The following is a 19,234-nucleotide window of genomic DNA, read 5'->3' as shown; positions in this document are numbered from 1 at the left end:
TTTGATGTACTGACCAGTGCAATTCTACTGCCACATAATGGAAACCAATCTGAACTGCAAGGAATTCAGGGAAACAAAGGAAATTATTATACCTCTCAAAACACAACAAAACAGTGTGGTTGGTAATCAAGTCAACAATCTTGATTCTCCAGCATTAAACAAAAGGCATGTTTTAGGATGCTCCCATCATTATTACTTTGCTTCACTCAGTTCATCTCCAGCATGAGCTCTGTGATATTAAATAAAAGATAATTATATACCATGAAGATCTTCCCATTGTTTCTTGTATTTGTAACTTTTTCTTCTGCATGAATTCTCTGAGTCTTCCTAAGTGTTCCATTAGTACCAAAGATTTTCCTATAGTTTATTAAACTTAAGGATTTTTCTTACCATATACTCTCTGTATTCACTCAACTGTCCTTTTTGGCCAAAAGATTTTCTGCATTTGTTAGTCCTATGTAGTTTCTCTCAAATATGAGGTTTCTGATAACAAGTCAAGCATGAATTATGTTTCAAAGGTTTCAAGTTTACTCTCCAGCATGAATTCTCATTTAGTAATTCTGCAGGGCAAAGCTTTCTTACATTTTTCAGATTAATTACATTTCTCTCCTGTATGAATGCTTTTGTGTTTGCTAAGTAATGACCTTCGGGTGAAATTTTTCCCACATTCATTGCACTCAAAGGGTTTCTCTCCAGTATGAATTCTCTGATGTGAAACTAGGGATGATCTTTGGTTGAAGTTTTTTCCACATTCACTACACTCAAAGGGTTTCTCTCCAGTATGAGTTCTCTGATGGGAAACCAGTGACGACCTCCGGCTGAAATTTTTCCCACATTCATTACACTCAAAGGGTTTTTCTCCAGTGTGAATTCTTTGATGCTTAATAAGTGATGATCTCAGACTAAATTTTTTCCCACATTCATTACATTCATATGGTTTCTCTCCAGTATGAATTCTCTGATGTACAGTAAGGTGAGATTTGTTGTGGAAAGCTTTTCCACATTGATTACATTCATAGGGTTTCTCTCCAGAGTGGATTCTCAAATGGAAAATAAATGATTTTCTATGACTAAAGCTTTTCGCACATTCATTACACTCATAGGGTTTCTCTCCAGTGTGAATTCTTTGGTGAATAGTAAGTTGAGATTTGTTGTAGAAGGCTTTCCCACATTCATTGCACTCAAAAGGTTTCTCTCCAGTATGCGTTCTTTGATGTACAACAAGTTGAGATTTATGGTAGAAGGCTTTTTCACATTCATTACACTTAAAGGGTTTCTCACCAGTGTGAATTCTCTGATGTACAGTAAGTTGAGATTTGTTGTAGAATGCTTTCTCACATTCATGACACTTAAAGGGTTTCTCTCCAGTATGAATTCTTTGATGAACAACAAGCTGAGATTTGATATGAAAGGATTTTCCACATTCATTACACTCTAAGGATTTGTCCCCAGTATGAATTCTCTTATGTACAGTAAGCTGAGATTTGTTGTGGAAGTTTTTTTGACATTCATTACACCCAAAGGATTTTTCTCCATTATGAGTTCTCTGGTGGAAAAGAAAGGACTTCTTATAATTGAAATTTTTACCACATTCAGTACACTCAAATGGTTTTTCTCCAGAATGAATTCTCTGATGGAAAGTAAGTGATTTCCTTTGGCTGAAGTTTTTCCCACATTCAGTACACTCAAAGGGTTTTTCCCCAGTATGAATCCTCTGATGTTCAGCAAGGTGGTCCTTTCGGGTGAAGGCTTTCCCACAGTTATCACATTCAAAGGGTTTCTCACCAGTGTGAATTCTCTCATGTTTATTAAGCTGACTCTTTGACATAAAGGTTTTCCTACATTCAAGACATACAAAAGGTTTTTGTCCAGTATGAGTGCTCTGATGTACAGAAAGCTGATATTTGTTGTGGAAAGTTTTGCCACATTCAATACACTCAAAGGGTTTCTCTCCTGTATGAATTCTCTGATGTTCAATAAGGTGAAATTTATCTCTGAAGGCTTTTAAGCATTCATTACATTCAAAAGGTTTTTTTCCAGTGTGAATTCTCTGGTGTGAACTAAGTGATGATCTCAAGCTGAAATTTTTCCCACATTCCTTACATTCAAAAGGTTTCTCTCCAGTATGAATTCTCTGATGTACAGTAAGATGGGATTTGTCCCGAAAAGCTTTCCCACATTCATTACACTCAAAGGGTTTCTCTCCAGTATGAATCCTCTGATGTGAACTAAGTGATGATCTCTGGCTAAAGGTTTTCCCACAATCATTACATGCAAAGGGTTTTTCTCCAGTATGAATTCTCTGATGTACAGTAAGGTGGGACTTGTCACGGAAGGCTTTCCTACATTCATTACATTCAAAGGGCTTCTTTGCAATATGATTCCTCTGATGAGAAATGAGAGATGACCTTTGGTTAAAGTGTTTCCCACATTCACTACACTCAAAGGGCTTTTCTCCAATATGAATTCTCTGATGCACTGTATAGTGAGATTTGTCATGGAAGACTTTCCTACACACATTACATTTAAAGGATTTCTTTCCATTTGGAATCTTCTTGTGTTTATTAAATTGACTCTTCCACATAAAGGCTATCCCACATTCACTGCATTCAAAGGGTTTTTCTCCAGTATGAATTCTCAGATGGGAAATAAGTGATGACCTTTGGCTGAAATTTTTTCCACATTCATCACATTCAAAAGGTTGCTCTCCAGTATGAATTCTCTGATGCAGAGTAAGGCAAGATTTCTCACGGAAGGTTTTCCTGCATTTGTTGCATTCAAAGGGTTTTTCTCCAGAATGAATTCTCTGATGTGCAATAAGTTTACATTTCCATCTAAAGGCTTTGTCACATTCACTGCATTCAAATTGTTTTTGTTCCATATGAATCCTCTCACATTCAGCAAGGATTTCCCTTGGACTAAAAGCTTTTATACAGTTATCAGATTCAAAGGGTTTCTCTCCAATGTGAATTCTCTTGTGTTCATTAAGTTGGCTCTTCCACATGAAGGCTTTACCACATTCATTACACTCAAAGGGTTTCTCTTTGGTGTGAATTCTCTGATGGAGAGCAAGGCAAGACTTATAATGTAAGGCTTTCCTGCATTCACTACATTCAAAGACCTTCTTTCCAGTGTGAATTTTCTGATGTAAAATAAGTGAAGACTTAAGGCTAAAGTTTTTCCCACAATCACTGCACCCAAAGGGTTTCTCTCCAGTGTGAATTCTCTGATGTAGCATAAGGTAAGATTTGTCACGGAAAGCTCTTCCACATTCATTACATTCAAAGGGTTTCTCTCCAGTATGTATTCTCTGATGTGCACTGAGTTTACACTTCCATCTAAAGGCTTTGCCACATTCATTACAATAAAAGGGTTCCTTTGCATAGTGAACTCTTTCATGTAGAGCAAAAATTTTCCCATATTCATTAGGAAGATGGAGATTCTTTGGGGCATAAATTCTCTTACAGTCATTAGGGTTTCTTAAATCTTTCTCACCTGTAAGAATTCTTTCATGGTACATAAGGAGGGCATTTTGACTGAAGGCTTTCTCATATTCATTCCATTTATTGGATTTCTCTGTTGTATGAGTTCCTTGCTGTAAAAGAAAACAAGAATTATTAGTTCAGGCTTTCTCACATTTATCACATTCAAAGAGTGTCTCTTTGGAATGGATTTTCTAGCAGTAGAAGTCAAAAGCTTTGGATGAATTTTCCAAAATTCATTAAAAGACTTCTGTGTCCAAGGTGAGCTCATTACTGGTAGGTATTCATTAATACACGGAGTTTCTATCCAAAAAACTTCACTAATAAGAATGGCTAGCATTTACATAGCATTTAAAGTTTGCAAAGCTCGTGACAAGCATTATTTTATTTGATCTTTGTAACTCCTGGGGAGCTAAGGGCTATAATTATGCCCACATTACAATGAGAAATTGAGGCAGATGAAAAATGACTTGTCCAAAGTCATATAGCTAATAAGTGTCTGAGGTTGGATTTAAACTCAAATCTTGCTAACTCCTTACTGCTAGTAAGGAAGGGATGATGATGATGATGATATTTGTACTTGACATCAGGAGTATGAGGCCATGACAAGCACATGAACTGGATTTGAGTGGGAGGGGCTGTGCTAAGTCACAAAGCTCAATTTCTCCTCCAGAGCCAGTGGTCAGATATAGATCAGGATGCCTGGAGATGGCCCTGAATGTGAGGTAATCAGGATGAAATGATTTGCCCAAGGTCACACAGCTACTAAGTGTCATATATCTGAAGTTGGATTCAAAATTCCAACCTCCTGACTCCAAGACCAGTACTCCATCCACTGTGCCACCTAGTTGCCCTGGTAAAGAAGGGATATTTGCTTGATGAAGGTCTTTTCCCCCTTCATTACATCCATACACCCATCCTCTAGCATATAAATATGAAATTAAGTTCTGAAGAATGTCTGATTAGATTCCTTCATTTACTGCCTTAGTAAAGGGTGTTCTAGCCTCTCTCAATCCTATGTGATGTTCTCTTCAAACACATGCTATTTATGTACTTATTTACTTGGAAACTTCTTCCAAATGTCTTATAATCAGAAGCACTCTTCTTATGGATATCGCTACTAGAAAGGAATAGTACAGACCCAGCCCGTCTCTCCCAAATTCCTTTTTTCTTTTCTACACTGGTAGCATATTTCCCAGTTTCTTCTATATTGGCAACCCAGAAAACAACCTTTTGCAGTCTTTCCTTCACCAGTTTTCTCATGAGAATGTCCTGTTCTTGAGCTGAGTCTTTGGTTTCAAATATTTCCTTATGAAAAGAATCTGAAAAAACAAAGTCAATAATCGCTGCTATCTGTGTTAGGAAAAAGAAAACTACTTAATGTTAAATATGAAAGTCTGTTTTTTCCAACAAAAATGAAGACTAAATATGATGAAGGAAAAACACATCTAAAGACAGTGGAGGAGGTCATAATGCAGTACATATGCAAGACCTAAATAAATTATATTCAATGATACTGATAGCACTAATGAGATGTATTGTTAAATTTTAGGAATTGATTTTTTTTTCTCCCTTTACCTTTTAATTTTTATTTTTTTGCCATAAAGGATGGAGCTGGGAGTGGGTGGGTAGGGAGGAGGTGATATATTGGGAAATGAAGTTGATATGAAAATAAAAGTTATCACTATAAAAATTTTTAAAGCTCTTATAATTATCATTAGGGAACAGCAGTTTAGTATAGCATATAAAACATTAGATGTAAGAGTCAAGAAGACTTGAACTCAAATCTTACCCAAGACATTTACTAGTACCTAACTGAGCAAGTCACTTAACCTCTCTGTCTCAGTATCTTCATCTTTTAAATGAGAAAGACTGTATGACCTCAAAGGACCCTTTCAGGTCCAGATCTAAGATTCTATGGTCAACTATCAGGGCCATGCACAGATGCCTGGGAGCATTATGCTGGAGAGAGCTGAGAGCTGGACATTGCAATCTGATGAATTCAAGTCAATGAGCACTTCCTGACTCCTCTTTCATGTCTCCCTAATAGTATCACCCCAGATATTATGTTTCAAATGTTTTCCACAAGAATAACAAGGGAGACTTTTATTAAATGCTTTTGCTAAAATGCAAAAGTGAATTGTAACTATAACATTTCTTGGTTCAAGGAGAGTAACCCTGACAAAAAAGGAAGTAAGGTTAGGTTGACATGACCTTTTACATAAAATCTCTACGGATCTTTCTCTAAAATCACCTCATTTCTGAGTCCATTTTTCACCTCTCCTACCCAAGGAGCTATAAATTCTTATGATGAGATTTTTTTTTTAAAAAAGAGGAAAGAAAGCAGTTCAGTAAAGCCAAGCAACCAAGACCAAGTCCACCAGTGTATGGCAGGGTCTGTTCTTGATGAAAGAATGTGAGTTCTTGGGGATCATTCCTTTCTTTTCCAGATATTCACTCACCAAATCTTTAATAATATGACCAAGAATCAAGCACTATATGGATGATGACCAAAAATACAAAGAGATGGCCCATGACTCCAATCTGCCCACCCATCTGTCACTCACCGGGATCAGGGTCTCTTAGGTCCACTCCCTCAAGCATCCATAGAGTTTCTCCTCTCTCCAATTGGGAGATCACATCTGGCTTCAAAACTGGAAACCCTGATTAAATGGAAAGAAATGAAGTTCTGGAGAGGAAAAAGTTATCTCACAATATTATCTTGGTCCCTTTCTCCCCAGGGAAAAGAGGCCATGCTGAGAAAACCCAGAGGACAGGACTCAACCACCATTTGGGGATGGAGCCCAGACCTGATTGAGACTCTGATTTACCAGCCTCCCTCTCTGCCAAGAGTAGAGGATCTTCTCGTGTCTTCAGGTCACATAGGCCCAGGGATTGAGCAAACTGCTTTCACCCGGAGAGACAGAGACCTGGGTGAGCCAGGGCAATGAAGGGGCAGCACACCCACCCTCAAAAGGCCAAGTCCTTTTGCTCAGGCACAGAGAGCACAAACAGCTTCCAGGATCTTCCCTCATAGAAGAGCTTGACCCCCTCCTTCCCCTGACTGCAGAAGACAGTTCATATGTCACCTGCTGGTGTCTGCCCATGAGGAGAAGAAGCAGCCCAGGATCAGAGCCCGACTCAAGGGAGAGAGGGGCATCCTTACCCAGGGAGACAAGGTTCTCAAAGTTCTCCAGCATCACCTCCCGGTACAGGGCCCTCTGGGCAGAGTCCAGGTGGCTCCACTCATCTTGGGTGAAGTCCACAGACACATCCTTGAATGTCACCGATTCCTGAAACATCAAACACATCTCTTCTGACCCAGGCCTCATGGAGGGATCACAGAAATAACAGGAGAGAGCATGAAGAGAAGTTCTCCATTTCTGAGCTCTCTCAAACAAACTGATAATACCCTTGGCAGTTAGGGGGTGCAGTGCTTAGACCATCAGGCCTGGAGATGGGAAGACTGCTCTTCTTGAGTTCAAACCTGGCTCTGGAAACTCACTAGCTGTGTGACCTTGGGCAAGTCACTTCACCCCATTTATCTCAGCTCCCTCATCTCTAAAATGGACTGGAGAAGGAACTGGTAAACCCCAAGAGTAGCTCTCCCAAGAAAACCTCCAATGGGGTCACAGAGAATCAGACACAACTGAACACACACAACCCCCCAGGGGCCCTGGAACTCAGGATCTCGGATGGGAGCTCCCTCCTGTCCATGCCCTCTTGTATCACTGACTCCTGGGGGCATCTGAATTCCACCAACTCACAAGGAAGCCCATCTGTAAGACCTCAAGAACCAACCCGAGAGCTTGGTTCTGACATGGGTAGGTTCTGTTGGCCTCTGATGTTGAGCCAGCCACAGGAAGAACCATGAAGAAGGCTCAAATGTCAAAATGGAATTGGCAGGAGCAGACACAACTGATGCAGAAGCAAAGGTTTCCATACCTGGAGACTTCATGAGAAGAAGAAATGAGAACTCACCTGGTAGCCAGAAGTCAGGAGCTTGGGAGACATTTCTTCTTCCTCCTTCTCTTCTTCCTGCTGATCCCAGGGAAGGGCAGTCTTTGGAGGGCAGAGCTTCAGGGTAAAGGATAAATCACCCCAGATATCAAGAAAAGGGCATCAGGGTACCAGGGGAAATACCCCTCACAACATTTGGGGGGATTGCTACCTAGGGCTCTGCAGGATTGAGGACCTTTAAAAGGGTGTCCATATGAAAGGGAAAGGTCAAAGGAAGCTCTGAAGAGCCTTGACACTTACTAATCAGGGAACAATCATTTATGCAGCACCTACTGTATGTCTTGCATGGTGATAAGAACTTTACAAAATCACCTCATCTGATGATCACACCTGGGTGGAAAATGCCTTTACAGCTGAAGAAACTGAAGCAGACAGAGGGAAAAAGACCTGCCCAGAATCACAGGACTAGTGCATATCTGAGGCTGGATTTGAACTCATTCCTCTTGACTTTTGGGCCCAGGGCTTGATCCTGGCCATAAGAAGCCAATGATATTAATAGCTAAGATGCCACTCATTCCTGGTCTCCCTACTTCCAGCCTCCTACTTTCCATAGTCCACACAGGTGCCAACTTGACATCCCTAAACACTGAAGAAAGCCAAAGAAAAATGACTAAAAGTTCCTCCTGCCAGTTCTAGACTGCACAGGAAGCCTGCAGACATCTGCAGGGGATTGAAGGAAGAGACAAGCTAGGGGAGGCAGAAGCCACATACAGCACCCAAGAGGCCTGGGTCAGAGACATGGCCAGAGATGGCTAGTGCAGAGTCCAGGCCACGAGGATCAAAGATGTGGTCAGAGATGGGTAGATGGGCAGTGTAGTGCCCAAGTCACCAGGGTTGGAGACACAACAAAAGACAGGGCCAGGACAATAACAAGGTAGTAAAGCCCCTTTAGTGTCCTTCAAAGATACTTGCTAGGAGCCAGAAGTCAGGGATTCCTGTAGCAGGTGGGACCTCTACATCCTCACAGCCCCAGGACAACAGAAGTTCAGCCCCCAGACCACAGAGAAGCCAGGATAAAAGAAGACCTGCTCAGCCCATTCAAGAAAACAGGATGAAGTCATCTGACCCACACCTCAAGTTCCAGACTAGAGACTAAGGCTGGAGAGATGAGGAAAGAGAAGAGAGTACTGAGCCCACAGGATGTGGAGGAACTGAGCACCTTTATAACAAGTATGAAGAAAGGCTCGGTGTGACCAGATCAGTGGGACCAGAAAGACTACAAGAAAGGCTTCAAGAAATGAAACGAGATTTTTTTTAAAAAATGAAATTAGAACTGAAGAAAGTACTCTGGAGGAGAAAAAAATGAAGAATAATTGGCTTAAAACAGAAGATAAAAGATCTTTCCCAAACAGGGATATCAGAAACAAATGACTTGGAAAATGGGTAACTTGGATTGTTGGACTCCCTGAAACTACAACCAAACAAAAATCTTATTGTACTTCAAGAAATTATACATGAAAATTTCCCAGATCAACAGAGAGCAAAGTAAAAACAGAAAGAATCCACTAGTTACCTCCTGAAAGAAAAGTCACATAGAAAACTCCTAGAAATATCATGGTCAAAATTCAGAGCTTCCAGGTCAAAGAGGAAAAAAAAAATACAACAAGCAGGCAGAAATAGAGTCCAATACCACAGAAACCATCACCACAGTCACTCAGGAAGATGGTGCAACTACTAAAAAGTAGAGAACATTCTGAAGCATATGCTATTCCAAGAGGCTAAAGACTTACAACCAAGAATTACTTGCCCTCCAAAGAGGAGTTTACTTCAACAGGATAAGCATGTAGACAATACTCCATTCTATTTGTAGAACAGGGAGAAAAAAATATTTCTGATAAAAAGATCAGAGTTGGACAGATTCTCTAAAAGACAAAGATAGGTGATAGAGGAAACCCATTCAGGTAAACTCATTTATCAATGGTAAGGAGTTAGATAGATGATCATAATGATGTATGTGTTCAACCCACCTCTGCTCAACTAAGATAAGAGAAATGTCCATGAGAAGCCATATAGGGCCATAATGGGAATAAAAACAGAAATGGACCTGGAGTTCCATGTTAACACTTTTAACAGGAACATTCTAAGAAAAAAATGAAGGTGAAGGAACTTGCTCTTTCTCGAAAAAAGAGTCTACAAGTTGAGAAGAGTACAAATATGAAAAGTAGGGTAAGGATCAAGGGCTTCTCATGGACATTACTCTTACATAACCTGAGCAGAGATGGGCTGAACACGCAAACACATAATCTGGTGCAGAAATACATTATACTCAATGAAGGATAGACAAGAATGAATAAATAGCAACACCATAATGTCTGGGGTACTCAAAATATCCTTTTGAGAAGGAAATAAAACAAATAAAATGATAAACAAGAAAGAACGATCTGAAAAGAACATTTGGAAAAGGTAGAAATAATAGCTCTTACGTAATAAGACTAGAAGGAAGTAAACAAATTTCTCAGCTGTTTATGAACCATTACTAAAATTGACTTGGGTAAAAAAAAACCTAATAAGTAAATGCAGAAAAGCAGAAATATTAAACATATCCATTTCTTAATGAATACATACAATGAATAAAATTCTATTAAAGATTCAAATTTAAAAGCAGACTAGATAATTTAAAGAACTGGTAGGTCAAAGAATTGATGAGTCATGGGGTAGCTAGGTAACACAGTGGAGAGAGCACCAGCCCTGGAGTCAGGAGGACCTGACCTGAGTTCAAGTCCACCCTTAAACATTTAATAATTGCCTAGCTGTGTGACCTTGGGCAAGTCATTTAATCCTACTGTCTTAGATAAAAAAAATTAAAAAAAAAAGAATTGGTGAGTCAAAGATCAAATCATAGATATCTCCAACAAAAATAATAATGAGCAGGACAGTTAAGATCATATAGTGGAGAAAGCACTGGCCATGGAATCAGTAGGATCTGAGATCAAAACCAGACTCAGACATGTACTAGTTGTATGACCTTGAGTTATCTCCAGTTGCCTCACCCATAAAAAAAAAAAAGTCAATCACAATGAGCCAAATGCCAAAACTTTTGGGACATGGATAGACCAGTCCTTGGAGGGACATTTATATTTCTAAAAGCTTTCAACAATAAGAAAGAAAAGACAGATCTATGAACTAAGGGTGCAGAATTTAACAGACAAATCAAAAAACTCAAAGAAAATGTTTATCTAACTTTAAGGAGAAGAAAAAAGTTGGGGGGGGAACTCACAAGAGATCTAAAGAAAATAAAAAAATCCTTAGAAACTACTTTGTCCAAAAACTTTCAACTTACATAGTAAGCAATAATACATGACTATTTATAAAAATATCTAAAACCCAGGGTTAGCGAAACAAAAATTAGATGACTAACTCAACCTCTGAAAGAGAGTTATGAACTTGCAAAGAAAAACTCCCTTGCACCAGATGCTTTTATGAGGATTCTATCATTTAAAGAGCAATAGGTTCCAATTTCATATTCATATTTGCATGTAAAAATAGGCAGAGACAGTTTCTACTAGACTTCTTTCATGAGACAAATATAGTTTTGATGCCTAATTCTGAAAAAAAGCTGGTGGGTAGGATTATGGATGGAGCGAAGTCAGGAAGACCCAAGTTCAAATGAAGCCACAAATACTTTCAATCTGTGTTGACAGACTTCTGTCTGCCTTGGTTTTAATACCTCCCAAGGTTGTTGTGAAAAAACAATTAGAAATGGCTGTAAGTAATTTTGAAAATCTTATAGCGCTATGTAAATGCTAATTATTATGAATAAGACAGAGAAAGAAAACCATCAACCAACATCTCTAACAAATATTGAATAAAATATCAGCAGAGATGTTACAGAACTAGTTAAGAAAGATCATTCACCGTGATCACCTGGGGTTTAGATCAGGAATGCAAAGTTGGTCCAGTACTTCAGTTCAGTTGTGTCAGTTTTGTCTGACTCTTCATGACCCCATTTGGGGCTTTCTTGGAAAAGATCCTGGAGTGATTTGTCATTTTCTTTTTCAATTCATTTGACACATGAGGAAACTGAGGCAAGTAGGGTGAAGTGATTTGCCCAGGATCACACAGCTAGAAGTGTCTGAGGTCAGATTTGAACTAAGGAAGATGACTCCAGATCTAGTGTTCTATCTACTGCACCACAATAACAAAAACAAAATCACACGACTATATCTATAGATGCAGAAAAGGCTTTAAGGCAAAATAAAACACCATTTTACAAAGGAAATACTAGAAAGAAATGGGGAAAAACAGATGTTTCCTTAACATGGTCAACAGAAACTATCATTATCTACACTAGAGAAATGGAAAGGGTCTTTCAAAAGAGACAGGCAATAAAGTAGGAATATCTAATCACCCCCATTATTTGAAAAAGTTACTGAAATGATTAATGATAGCAATAAGAAAAAGACACTGAGAAAATTAATTGATCACTTTTTGCAAATGATACAATGGCTTAAAGAATTCCAGATTCAACTCAAAAATGACAAACCTGTATGCAACTAAACCATAAAGCCATCTATTTTTCTGTATTATGACAGTTCTGCGGTAATCTGTTTTGAAATTGTGAATTTGTTCCAGTATGATCCATCATAACTTAAAAGTTTGCTTCTAGGCAATGTCTTCCTGGAGGACAGTGAGAAGAGAGAAAAGTGCCTCCTGGACAAAAATTCACTTACAAGCTGGCCCCCCCCACCCAAGGACCAGCTTTGGGTCTTTGTCTTCTTGGACAGGGAAGAAGAGGGGCTGGTGAAGCCTTTGGGCAGTGCCTGGAAGACACAGTAGGTGCCACATAAGTTCTGGTTCCTCTCCTCTCTTCCATGAGCTTTACTCTGGTCCCTGGGCCTGAAGTTCTGGTCTGTCCCAACATGCAGCCCCAGGAACAAGCAACTTAGGGCCTCAAAGGTGTTTACTTATGATTTTCCCATTAATCCTATGGTTTTTACTGTGAAATTTTGAATAGCAAGATGCTTTCTAATAAAACAGGTTGTATTGTCAAGCAAATCCAACTCAAAGACATTGAAAAAGAAATCCTCTTCACAGTAGCAACAGAACCCATGATGCCTTGTAGTCCATCTACCAAGATACCAGAGAAATTATAGAAAAATAACAGCCTTGTCCCAGAAATAAAGGAAGACAAAGAATTTAGCAGATATTAACTGCTAAATAACTGCAGGGCCAATACAGTAATGGCAACACTACCAAAATTAATGTACAGATTCTGTGTCATGCCACTCAAAAAAATCAAAGGGTTACTTTATAGGAGTAGAAAAAAAAAACAGAATTCACCTGGAGAACCTCAAGAGAAAAGATGAAAAATCTTAAAATATACAATAAAGCAATAATCATCCCAACATGTTAGCATTGGCTAAAGATGTGAAAAATCTGATCCAAGCAACAAATTCTATACACATATCTGGAAGCCACTGAACTTAATAGCACAGTATTGATTCAAGCCAACAATACCTCCTTCTAGGCAAACAAAGGGCAGGTGGGGGCCAGCCTCTATCACATCACACATCCCTACAAGCTTCCAAGGAACATGGCCTAAATATAAAGGAGAGATCATAAAGACACTAGAGGAGCAGAAAGGAAATTCCTTTTATAATCATGAATAGGATAGGGGTGCTTTTAATAGATTCTTGGTATCTTTTTAGATCATCTAGATTTTTGATATTGTGCCTCCTCCCAGCTCCCAGGGAACCATTACAACAAAGAATGTTTTTTTTGGAAAGGCAATGGGGTTAAGTGACTTGCCCAAAGTCACACAGTTAAGCAATTATGAAGTATCTGAGATTGAATTTGTCCTCCTAATTCCAGGACTGGTGCTCTATCCACTGTACCACCCAGCTGCCTGACAAAGTATAGTTTTTTTAAAGGAGAAAATGATGTTTTTTTAGCAAAACTAATAGATGCATTTTTAAAAATCGATTATTATAGTCAGTGCCCCACAAAAAACAGGGTAAGTTGGGAGAGGTGTCAGCTCCTAATTTATCTTTGGGTTGGGTGTGTCTATAGTTTCCCTGGCTCTGCTTATGTCTCTCTGGGTCAGTTGACATCTCCATGCTTCACATATGTTTCTGATAGCATGATATTCCATTACACTCGTGTGTCATGACAGTTCTTCCTCAACTAGTAAGCATTTGTCTACAGCACTGCGATATTTTGTTCTATATGAACCTTAAAGAGGCATGTCAATCACTCTTTTACCCCTTTGTTCCAAATTGCTCTCCAGAACGGTTGGGCCAACTCACAACTCCATCAACAATTACAGTTTCTATCTTACTACAGTTCCTCCAACGTTAACTATTCTCATCTTTTATCACCTTGGCCAATTTGTAGAATGTGAGGGGTATTGATTTGCATCCCTCCTATTTACTACTGATTTAGAGACTTCTTTCAAATGAATGTCTGTAGTTCGTGATTCTTAAGAATTCAAGAATTCTTTGGTTATATTCTTTTCTGAACGGATATCTTGGATATTAAATCCTCACTAAGGGGTGGCTAGGTGGCGCAGTGGATAAAGCACTGGCCCTGGAGTCAGGAGTACCTAGGTTCAAATCTCAGACACTTAATAATTACCTAGCCCTGGGGCCTTGGGCAAGCCACTTAACCCCATCTGCCTTAAAAAAAAAAACAAAACCCCCCAAAAATTGTAAAAGCCCTGATCTAAATTACCTATTTTATGTTTCAATTAATTCTGTCCCTTGTTTGGTTAAGAATTCATATTTTGACCTTCTGTAAACCGCTAAACTCCTTTTCCTTCCAATTGTTTAGTGCTTAGGGAGTTCTTTTGGTGTTTGATGGGGTGAGTTAAATTATTTCTGATTCATCCTTTCCATCTGTTCTGATATTCTTCTATTTTTAACCAGCACCAAATGGTTTTGATTATTGCTGCTTGAGATCTGCCGACTGGCTCTCCTTCATTCTTTTATTTCCTTTGAAAGCCTAGATCTTTTGGTCTTCCAAATGAATTGTTTATTTAGTTCTGTAAAATAGCTTTTTTAGCCAACTAGCTTATTAAGCACTAAAAACATTATGAAGTCAGGTGGCTACCATTTTTATTATAGGCCTGTGGCATGTCACGAGTCCTCTAACTATATTAAATTGTTCTTTCTTTCTCTAAGGAGCCCTTGGTCGTTCTAGTTGTACATCTATTTAGCATCACTCTGCCTCCGGGACTTTATCATCACATAAAAAGGCCTTTGATTTTCTGTGGATTTGTGCTGGCGCCTCTCAGCCGCTCTCACAAGATTTTCCCAAGACCACAACGTTAATCCGAAGCGATTGTGTTTCCCTCCTGTCTACCTTTACGCCCCTAATTTCTGTCTCTTATCCCACTGCGTGCTGCCGTTTCTGATGCCAGCATTAGGGAAAGGGGCGCAGGCTTTTCTATCCATGGGCCAAGCTTCTGGAACATTCCCCGGCGGCCCGGCATCTGGGGGTGCAGCCTTCCTCCACGTGCCCGGCACGTGCTTGGCCGGCTCCCCTCCCTCGGGTGCTCGCGGCCCGGCCCGGCCCCAGGCCCGTGGTCTCGGTCCGGCCCGGCTCGGCCCCAGGCCCGTGGTCTCGGCCCGGCCCGGCTCGGCCCCAGGCCCGTGGTCTCGGCTCGGCCCGGCCCGGCCCCAGGCCCGTGGTCTCGGCCCGGCTCGGCCCGGCCCGGCCCGGCCCCAGGCCCGTGGTCTCGGCTCGGCTCGGCCCGGCCCGGCCCGGCCCCAGGCCCGTGGTCTCGGCTCGGCCCGGCCCGGCCCCAGGCCCGTGGTCTCGGCTCGGCCCGGCCCGGCCCCAGGCCCGTGGTCTCGGCTCGGCTCGGCCCGGCCCGGCTCGGCCCCAGGCCCGTGGTCTCGGCTCGGCCCGGCCCGGCCCCAGGCCCGTGGTCTCGGCTCGGCCCGGCCCGGCCCCAGGCCCGTGGTCTCGGCTCGGCCCGGCCCGGCCCCAGACCCGTGGTCTCGGCTCGGCTCGGCCCGGCCCCAGGCCCGTGGTCTCGGCTCGGCTCGGCCCGGCCCCAGGCCCGTGGTCTCGGTCCGGCCCGGCCGCGGCCGCTCCTTCTCGGACCCCGCTTTCCCGCCGGCGCTGCCTCCCGGGTCCGACGTCAGGGGGCGGTGAGGGTCGGGGGTGACTGTCCCCGGGAGACCCCCACGGGGCGGCCCGGGGGCTGCATGCGGGGGCCCGGCCGCCCTGGGCGGGGGAGGGGCGGACGCTGGGTCCACGCGCACCCACTCACCCGCCACGCCACTCAAGAGCCTTCAGCAGCGCGCATGCGCATGAGGTCCCGCGGCGGCCCGCCGGGGCCCGGCTCGAAACCGGGAGAATTGCGCCTGCGCAGCCGGAGACGGTGAACTACCATTCCCAGGAGGCCTCGGGCCCTGGAGCCTCTAGGCGTGAGCGAGCTTTGGGAGAGAGGACTGCGGAGGCTTCGGCCGCGGACGCCCCCGGGGCTGCGCCTGCGCACTCCCTCCGGCCCCTGCAGGTGCGGAGCCTACCGCGTTGGGCGGAACTGCGCCTGCGTACAAAGAAACCAAAACTACAGTTCCCTGATTGCTTGCGGTGTCCGACGATTGGGCTAGAAAAGTCACGCAGCCGAGTGCAAGGATTCTGGGAAATGTAGTCCGTCATCAGGAGATGGCCCTGAATGAGAGGCAGACAGGGTGAAGTGACTTGCCCAAGGTCACACCGCTAGTCAGTGGCCCCGTCTGAGACTGGATTGGAACTCGTGTCCCCCTGACTCCAAAGCGGAGCTCTCTGCACTGTGCCACCTCATTTCCGTAGAGGCCTTTGCTTCGGACCCGACCTTGTCTAATCACACATTACTCAATAAGCTTCAGTAACTCTCTAACCCTTGGGGATCCGACCCGGACGGCCCAGTGGCGATCCAAGGCCGCCACTAGCCCCCACACACCTGTCCTGACTTTATGCCACCCCCCCCTCGCACCCTCTCCTGCCCAGCCCCACCCGTGTCTTTGCTGCTCCTAGAACATAACTCTGCATCTCTCAACTCCGGGCATTTCCCCAGGCTGTGCCGGATGCCAGGAGCTCCAACCACCGATGCCCGACTTCCTTCCAGTACCCCTTCCTACAGGAGGCCTTCCCCAGCCCTGCTAACCCTAGCACCTTCCCGTCCTCGGTGTCTCCAGTGTGTGGTCTTCCCTAGTAGACCGAGCTCCTTTAGACGTCAGTTCTTCCCCCAGTGCTTAGGATCAACTGAGCGAAAGCCCAGATGGGACCTGGAGAGCCCCCCACCCTGAACAACCTGCCTTCGATGAACCCTTAAACTGATGTTGCTCTGAGGGGAGATGAGCGGAAAGCTAAAGAAGACCCAAGAGCAGCCCGGCTGGGTCCAAGATGCCCCCAGAGCTAACCAGGGATGTATGCTGGATGGATGAGGGAGGTATTGCTGGCGAGTTCCTAATCTCTGCTCCCACCCCCTACTCCATTCACCCTGACTCATCTACAGTGCCAGACTTTTGACGTTCATGATAATAAGGCAAGAAGGGCAGACAAGATGGGGCAATCTCCACCTTAAACCTGTCCACTCACGACCCTCATGGCCCTTTAATGTCAGACCCTAGGGAAACCAGTTCAGATCACGCCTTTTAAATAAGTAATTGTTCCAGGACAGTCTCCTCTTGACCACTTCCTGGCCCTCCATTGGGTTGGGTTTGCTGTTTCTGGAGGAACCCCAGCTCTGATCTCTCTAGCACTGATCACGTGAAAATTGGCCAGAAAAAGAGCAGGGTTCTTGGAACTGGCCCCAGAGTTGTTAAAAAAAACCAACTCCGCTCTTCATTCATAGACCTGGAAAGTTCACCACAGACCACAGAGCACAAGCAGTTCATAGAAACAACATGAACCTAGGAAAGAATTTAGTAACAATAGGAAAGAACTTAGAGGAAAGAAGGGAGAAGGAAATGGCGAGGAGAGAAGAAAAGTCTAGATCAACATAAATCTGGCCACCTGGAGCTGGGTCATCTTGCTCCAGCAGTACAGGCCGGAGCCCATGGTTCTAGCTTAGAGAGATAAAGGGGCCATCCCACCGGAAATGGAAAGAAGGGAGAAAGGAGGACTCTACTCCATGGTGGGTGGAACAAGGGCAGTGCTTAGGGAGTGGTTTAGCATTTGGCTCCAGGTATTCTCCAACATGGGTGCTCCAAGGTAGCCCCCCCACCCCAAGGAGCGGCTAAGACAGTACTCATTGCGCATGGGTGGTATTCTATGCATTGGTCTTTCCTATCCTAAAGGACATGACCTTCAAGTTCAAAGTGGCATTTCCCCCGTAGTCTGCTCCATGTAGGGTAAGCGGCTAAAGGACTAGCCTGATCCAAGATTTAGATGGATATCTGCCAGGAAGGGATTAAGGACTTTTCTAGGAAGAGAGGGAGAATCAGGTTGATTGGGTATTTGGAGGCAAATTGGAGCAAGAACACAAGGTACTAGTTGGGATGGACAGTTAAAGACAAGACCAAAGTTAACTGGCTTCAAGGGGTCCAGTCAGAGCAAGCCAGGGACAGAAACTTCTCCTTCAGCAAATCACCACCTCCAGCTGCTGCTGCTAATCAGTCTTCTCCAACTCACAAGGGGACCTCCAAGGATGGAGATGACCATCCTAGAAAGGCTGATCAGTCCCCTCAGGAAACAGAAATGAAGACATGTGGACCTTACACCTCAGCACCTTCTGCCCTCCTGATGGAGGAAGGGTTCCTCAGCTCCATCAGAGCTCTGAATAGCTCTATCTCCATTTTCAGGTGTCAGTCACATGAGAGGTTCCTTCAATGCTGCAGAATTCATATTTCTTCCACTTTTTATTTCTCTTGGGGACTGGATTTTGCTTGATATTGGAAATTGTGTTCTGTTTCAGAGGAGCAGGAGACTGAACCTCTCCGAACCTCTCTAAGCAATTCCTTGTATGTTTTTTTACAATAAAGAATGAATATTTTAATTAGCTCCTTGTAAATAAAAAACGAATTATAGCACCCTGGGCCCATCCTCCTTTCCCTCCTAGTGGGCAGAGTCCCTTGGGACCTCAATTGAGCGTTCTGGCACCCTGCTAGTTCCTGACTAACCACACCTTCATCTGCAGCCACCTTGGGGATAAAGCATTTAGCCCCAAATCTCTGCAAATGAAGGAGGTTCTACTAGACCTGGTCTGGGGCTGATCCAATTTCAGCCACATCAGCTCAGGAGCCACCAAGGGGATTCCCAATCTGGACTCTGGAGACCTGGGTTTCTAATATTTTTAAGACAACTTTTTTTTTTAGATTTTTGCAAGGCAGTGGGGTCAATTGGCTTGCCCAAGGCCACACAGCTTGGTAATTATTAGATGTCTGAGGTCAGATTTGAACTCAGGTTCTCCTGACTCCAGCGCCAGTACTCTATCCACTGTGACTCCTAGCTGCCCTGGTTTCTAATATTTGATGACTCTGTTTCAATATGATTGGCTTTCTCCATAATCCACCAGCCAAATGTTGTCGAAAGTCCCTGACCTTGACCCTTCCTGGGCTTCTCCAGTACTACATGAGTTCCAACTGTGGTTCAGGAGGGCCAGCCATGTGCATGAAGCAGTAAGAGTTCAGCCTGAAGCCAAGGGCAAGGAACCCAAGCCAACCAGTTGGGATCCTGGATCTTAGCCAAGTTTGGCCTGGGGGTGGGGGGCAGAAGGAGCTCAGTCATCAACCCTATCTAGTGGTGTTCCAGCTAATAGTCTTCTCCTCCACTCTTGGCTGGTGACTTCTGAGCTTGGAGAA

At 43.4% G+C, this 19,234-nt stretch overlaps 1 protein-coding gene across 1 annotated transcript; it reads right to left on the bottom strand.

Annotated features, from left to right (window-relative positions):
- Positions 1–501: 501 nt before the first annotated feature.
- LOC141510906 (uncharacterized) lies at positions 502–15,030 on the bottom strand. The gene is made up of 5 exons (XM_074220303.1): positions 7,464–15,030; positions 6,649–6,775; positions 6,050–6,145; positions 4,713–4,804; positions 502–3,595 (listed from the first exon to the last, which is right to left on the bottom strand). The coding sequence occupies exons 1-5, from the start codon at positions 7,494–7,496 to the stop codon at positions 593–595; spliced, it is 3,351 nt and encodes a 1,116-aa protein (XP_074076404.1). The 5' UTR covers positions 7,497–15,030; the 3' UTR covers positions 502–592.
- Between the last annotated feature and the right edge of the window lie 4,204 nt (positions 15,031–19,234).

The sequence above is a fragment of the Macrotis lagotis genome, chromosome 1 (assembly GCF_037893015.1).
Source record: "Macrotis lagotis isolate mMagLag1 chromosome 1, bilby.v1.9.chrom.fasta, whole genome shotgun sequence".
NCBI lineage: Eukaryota > Metazoa > Chordata > Mammalia > Peramelemorphia > Peramelidae > Macrotis > Macrotis lagotis.
The sequence above is the reverse complement of the archived record's forward strand: the minus strand, read 5'-3'. Positions and strand labels throughout refer to the sequence as shown.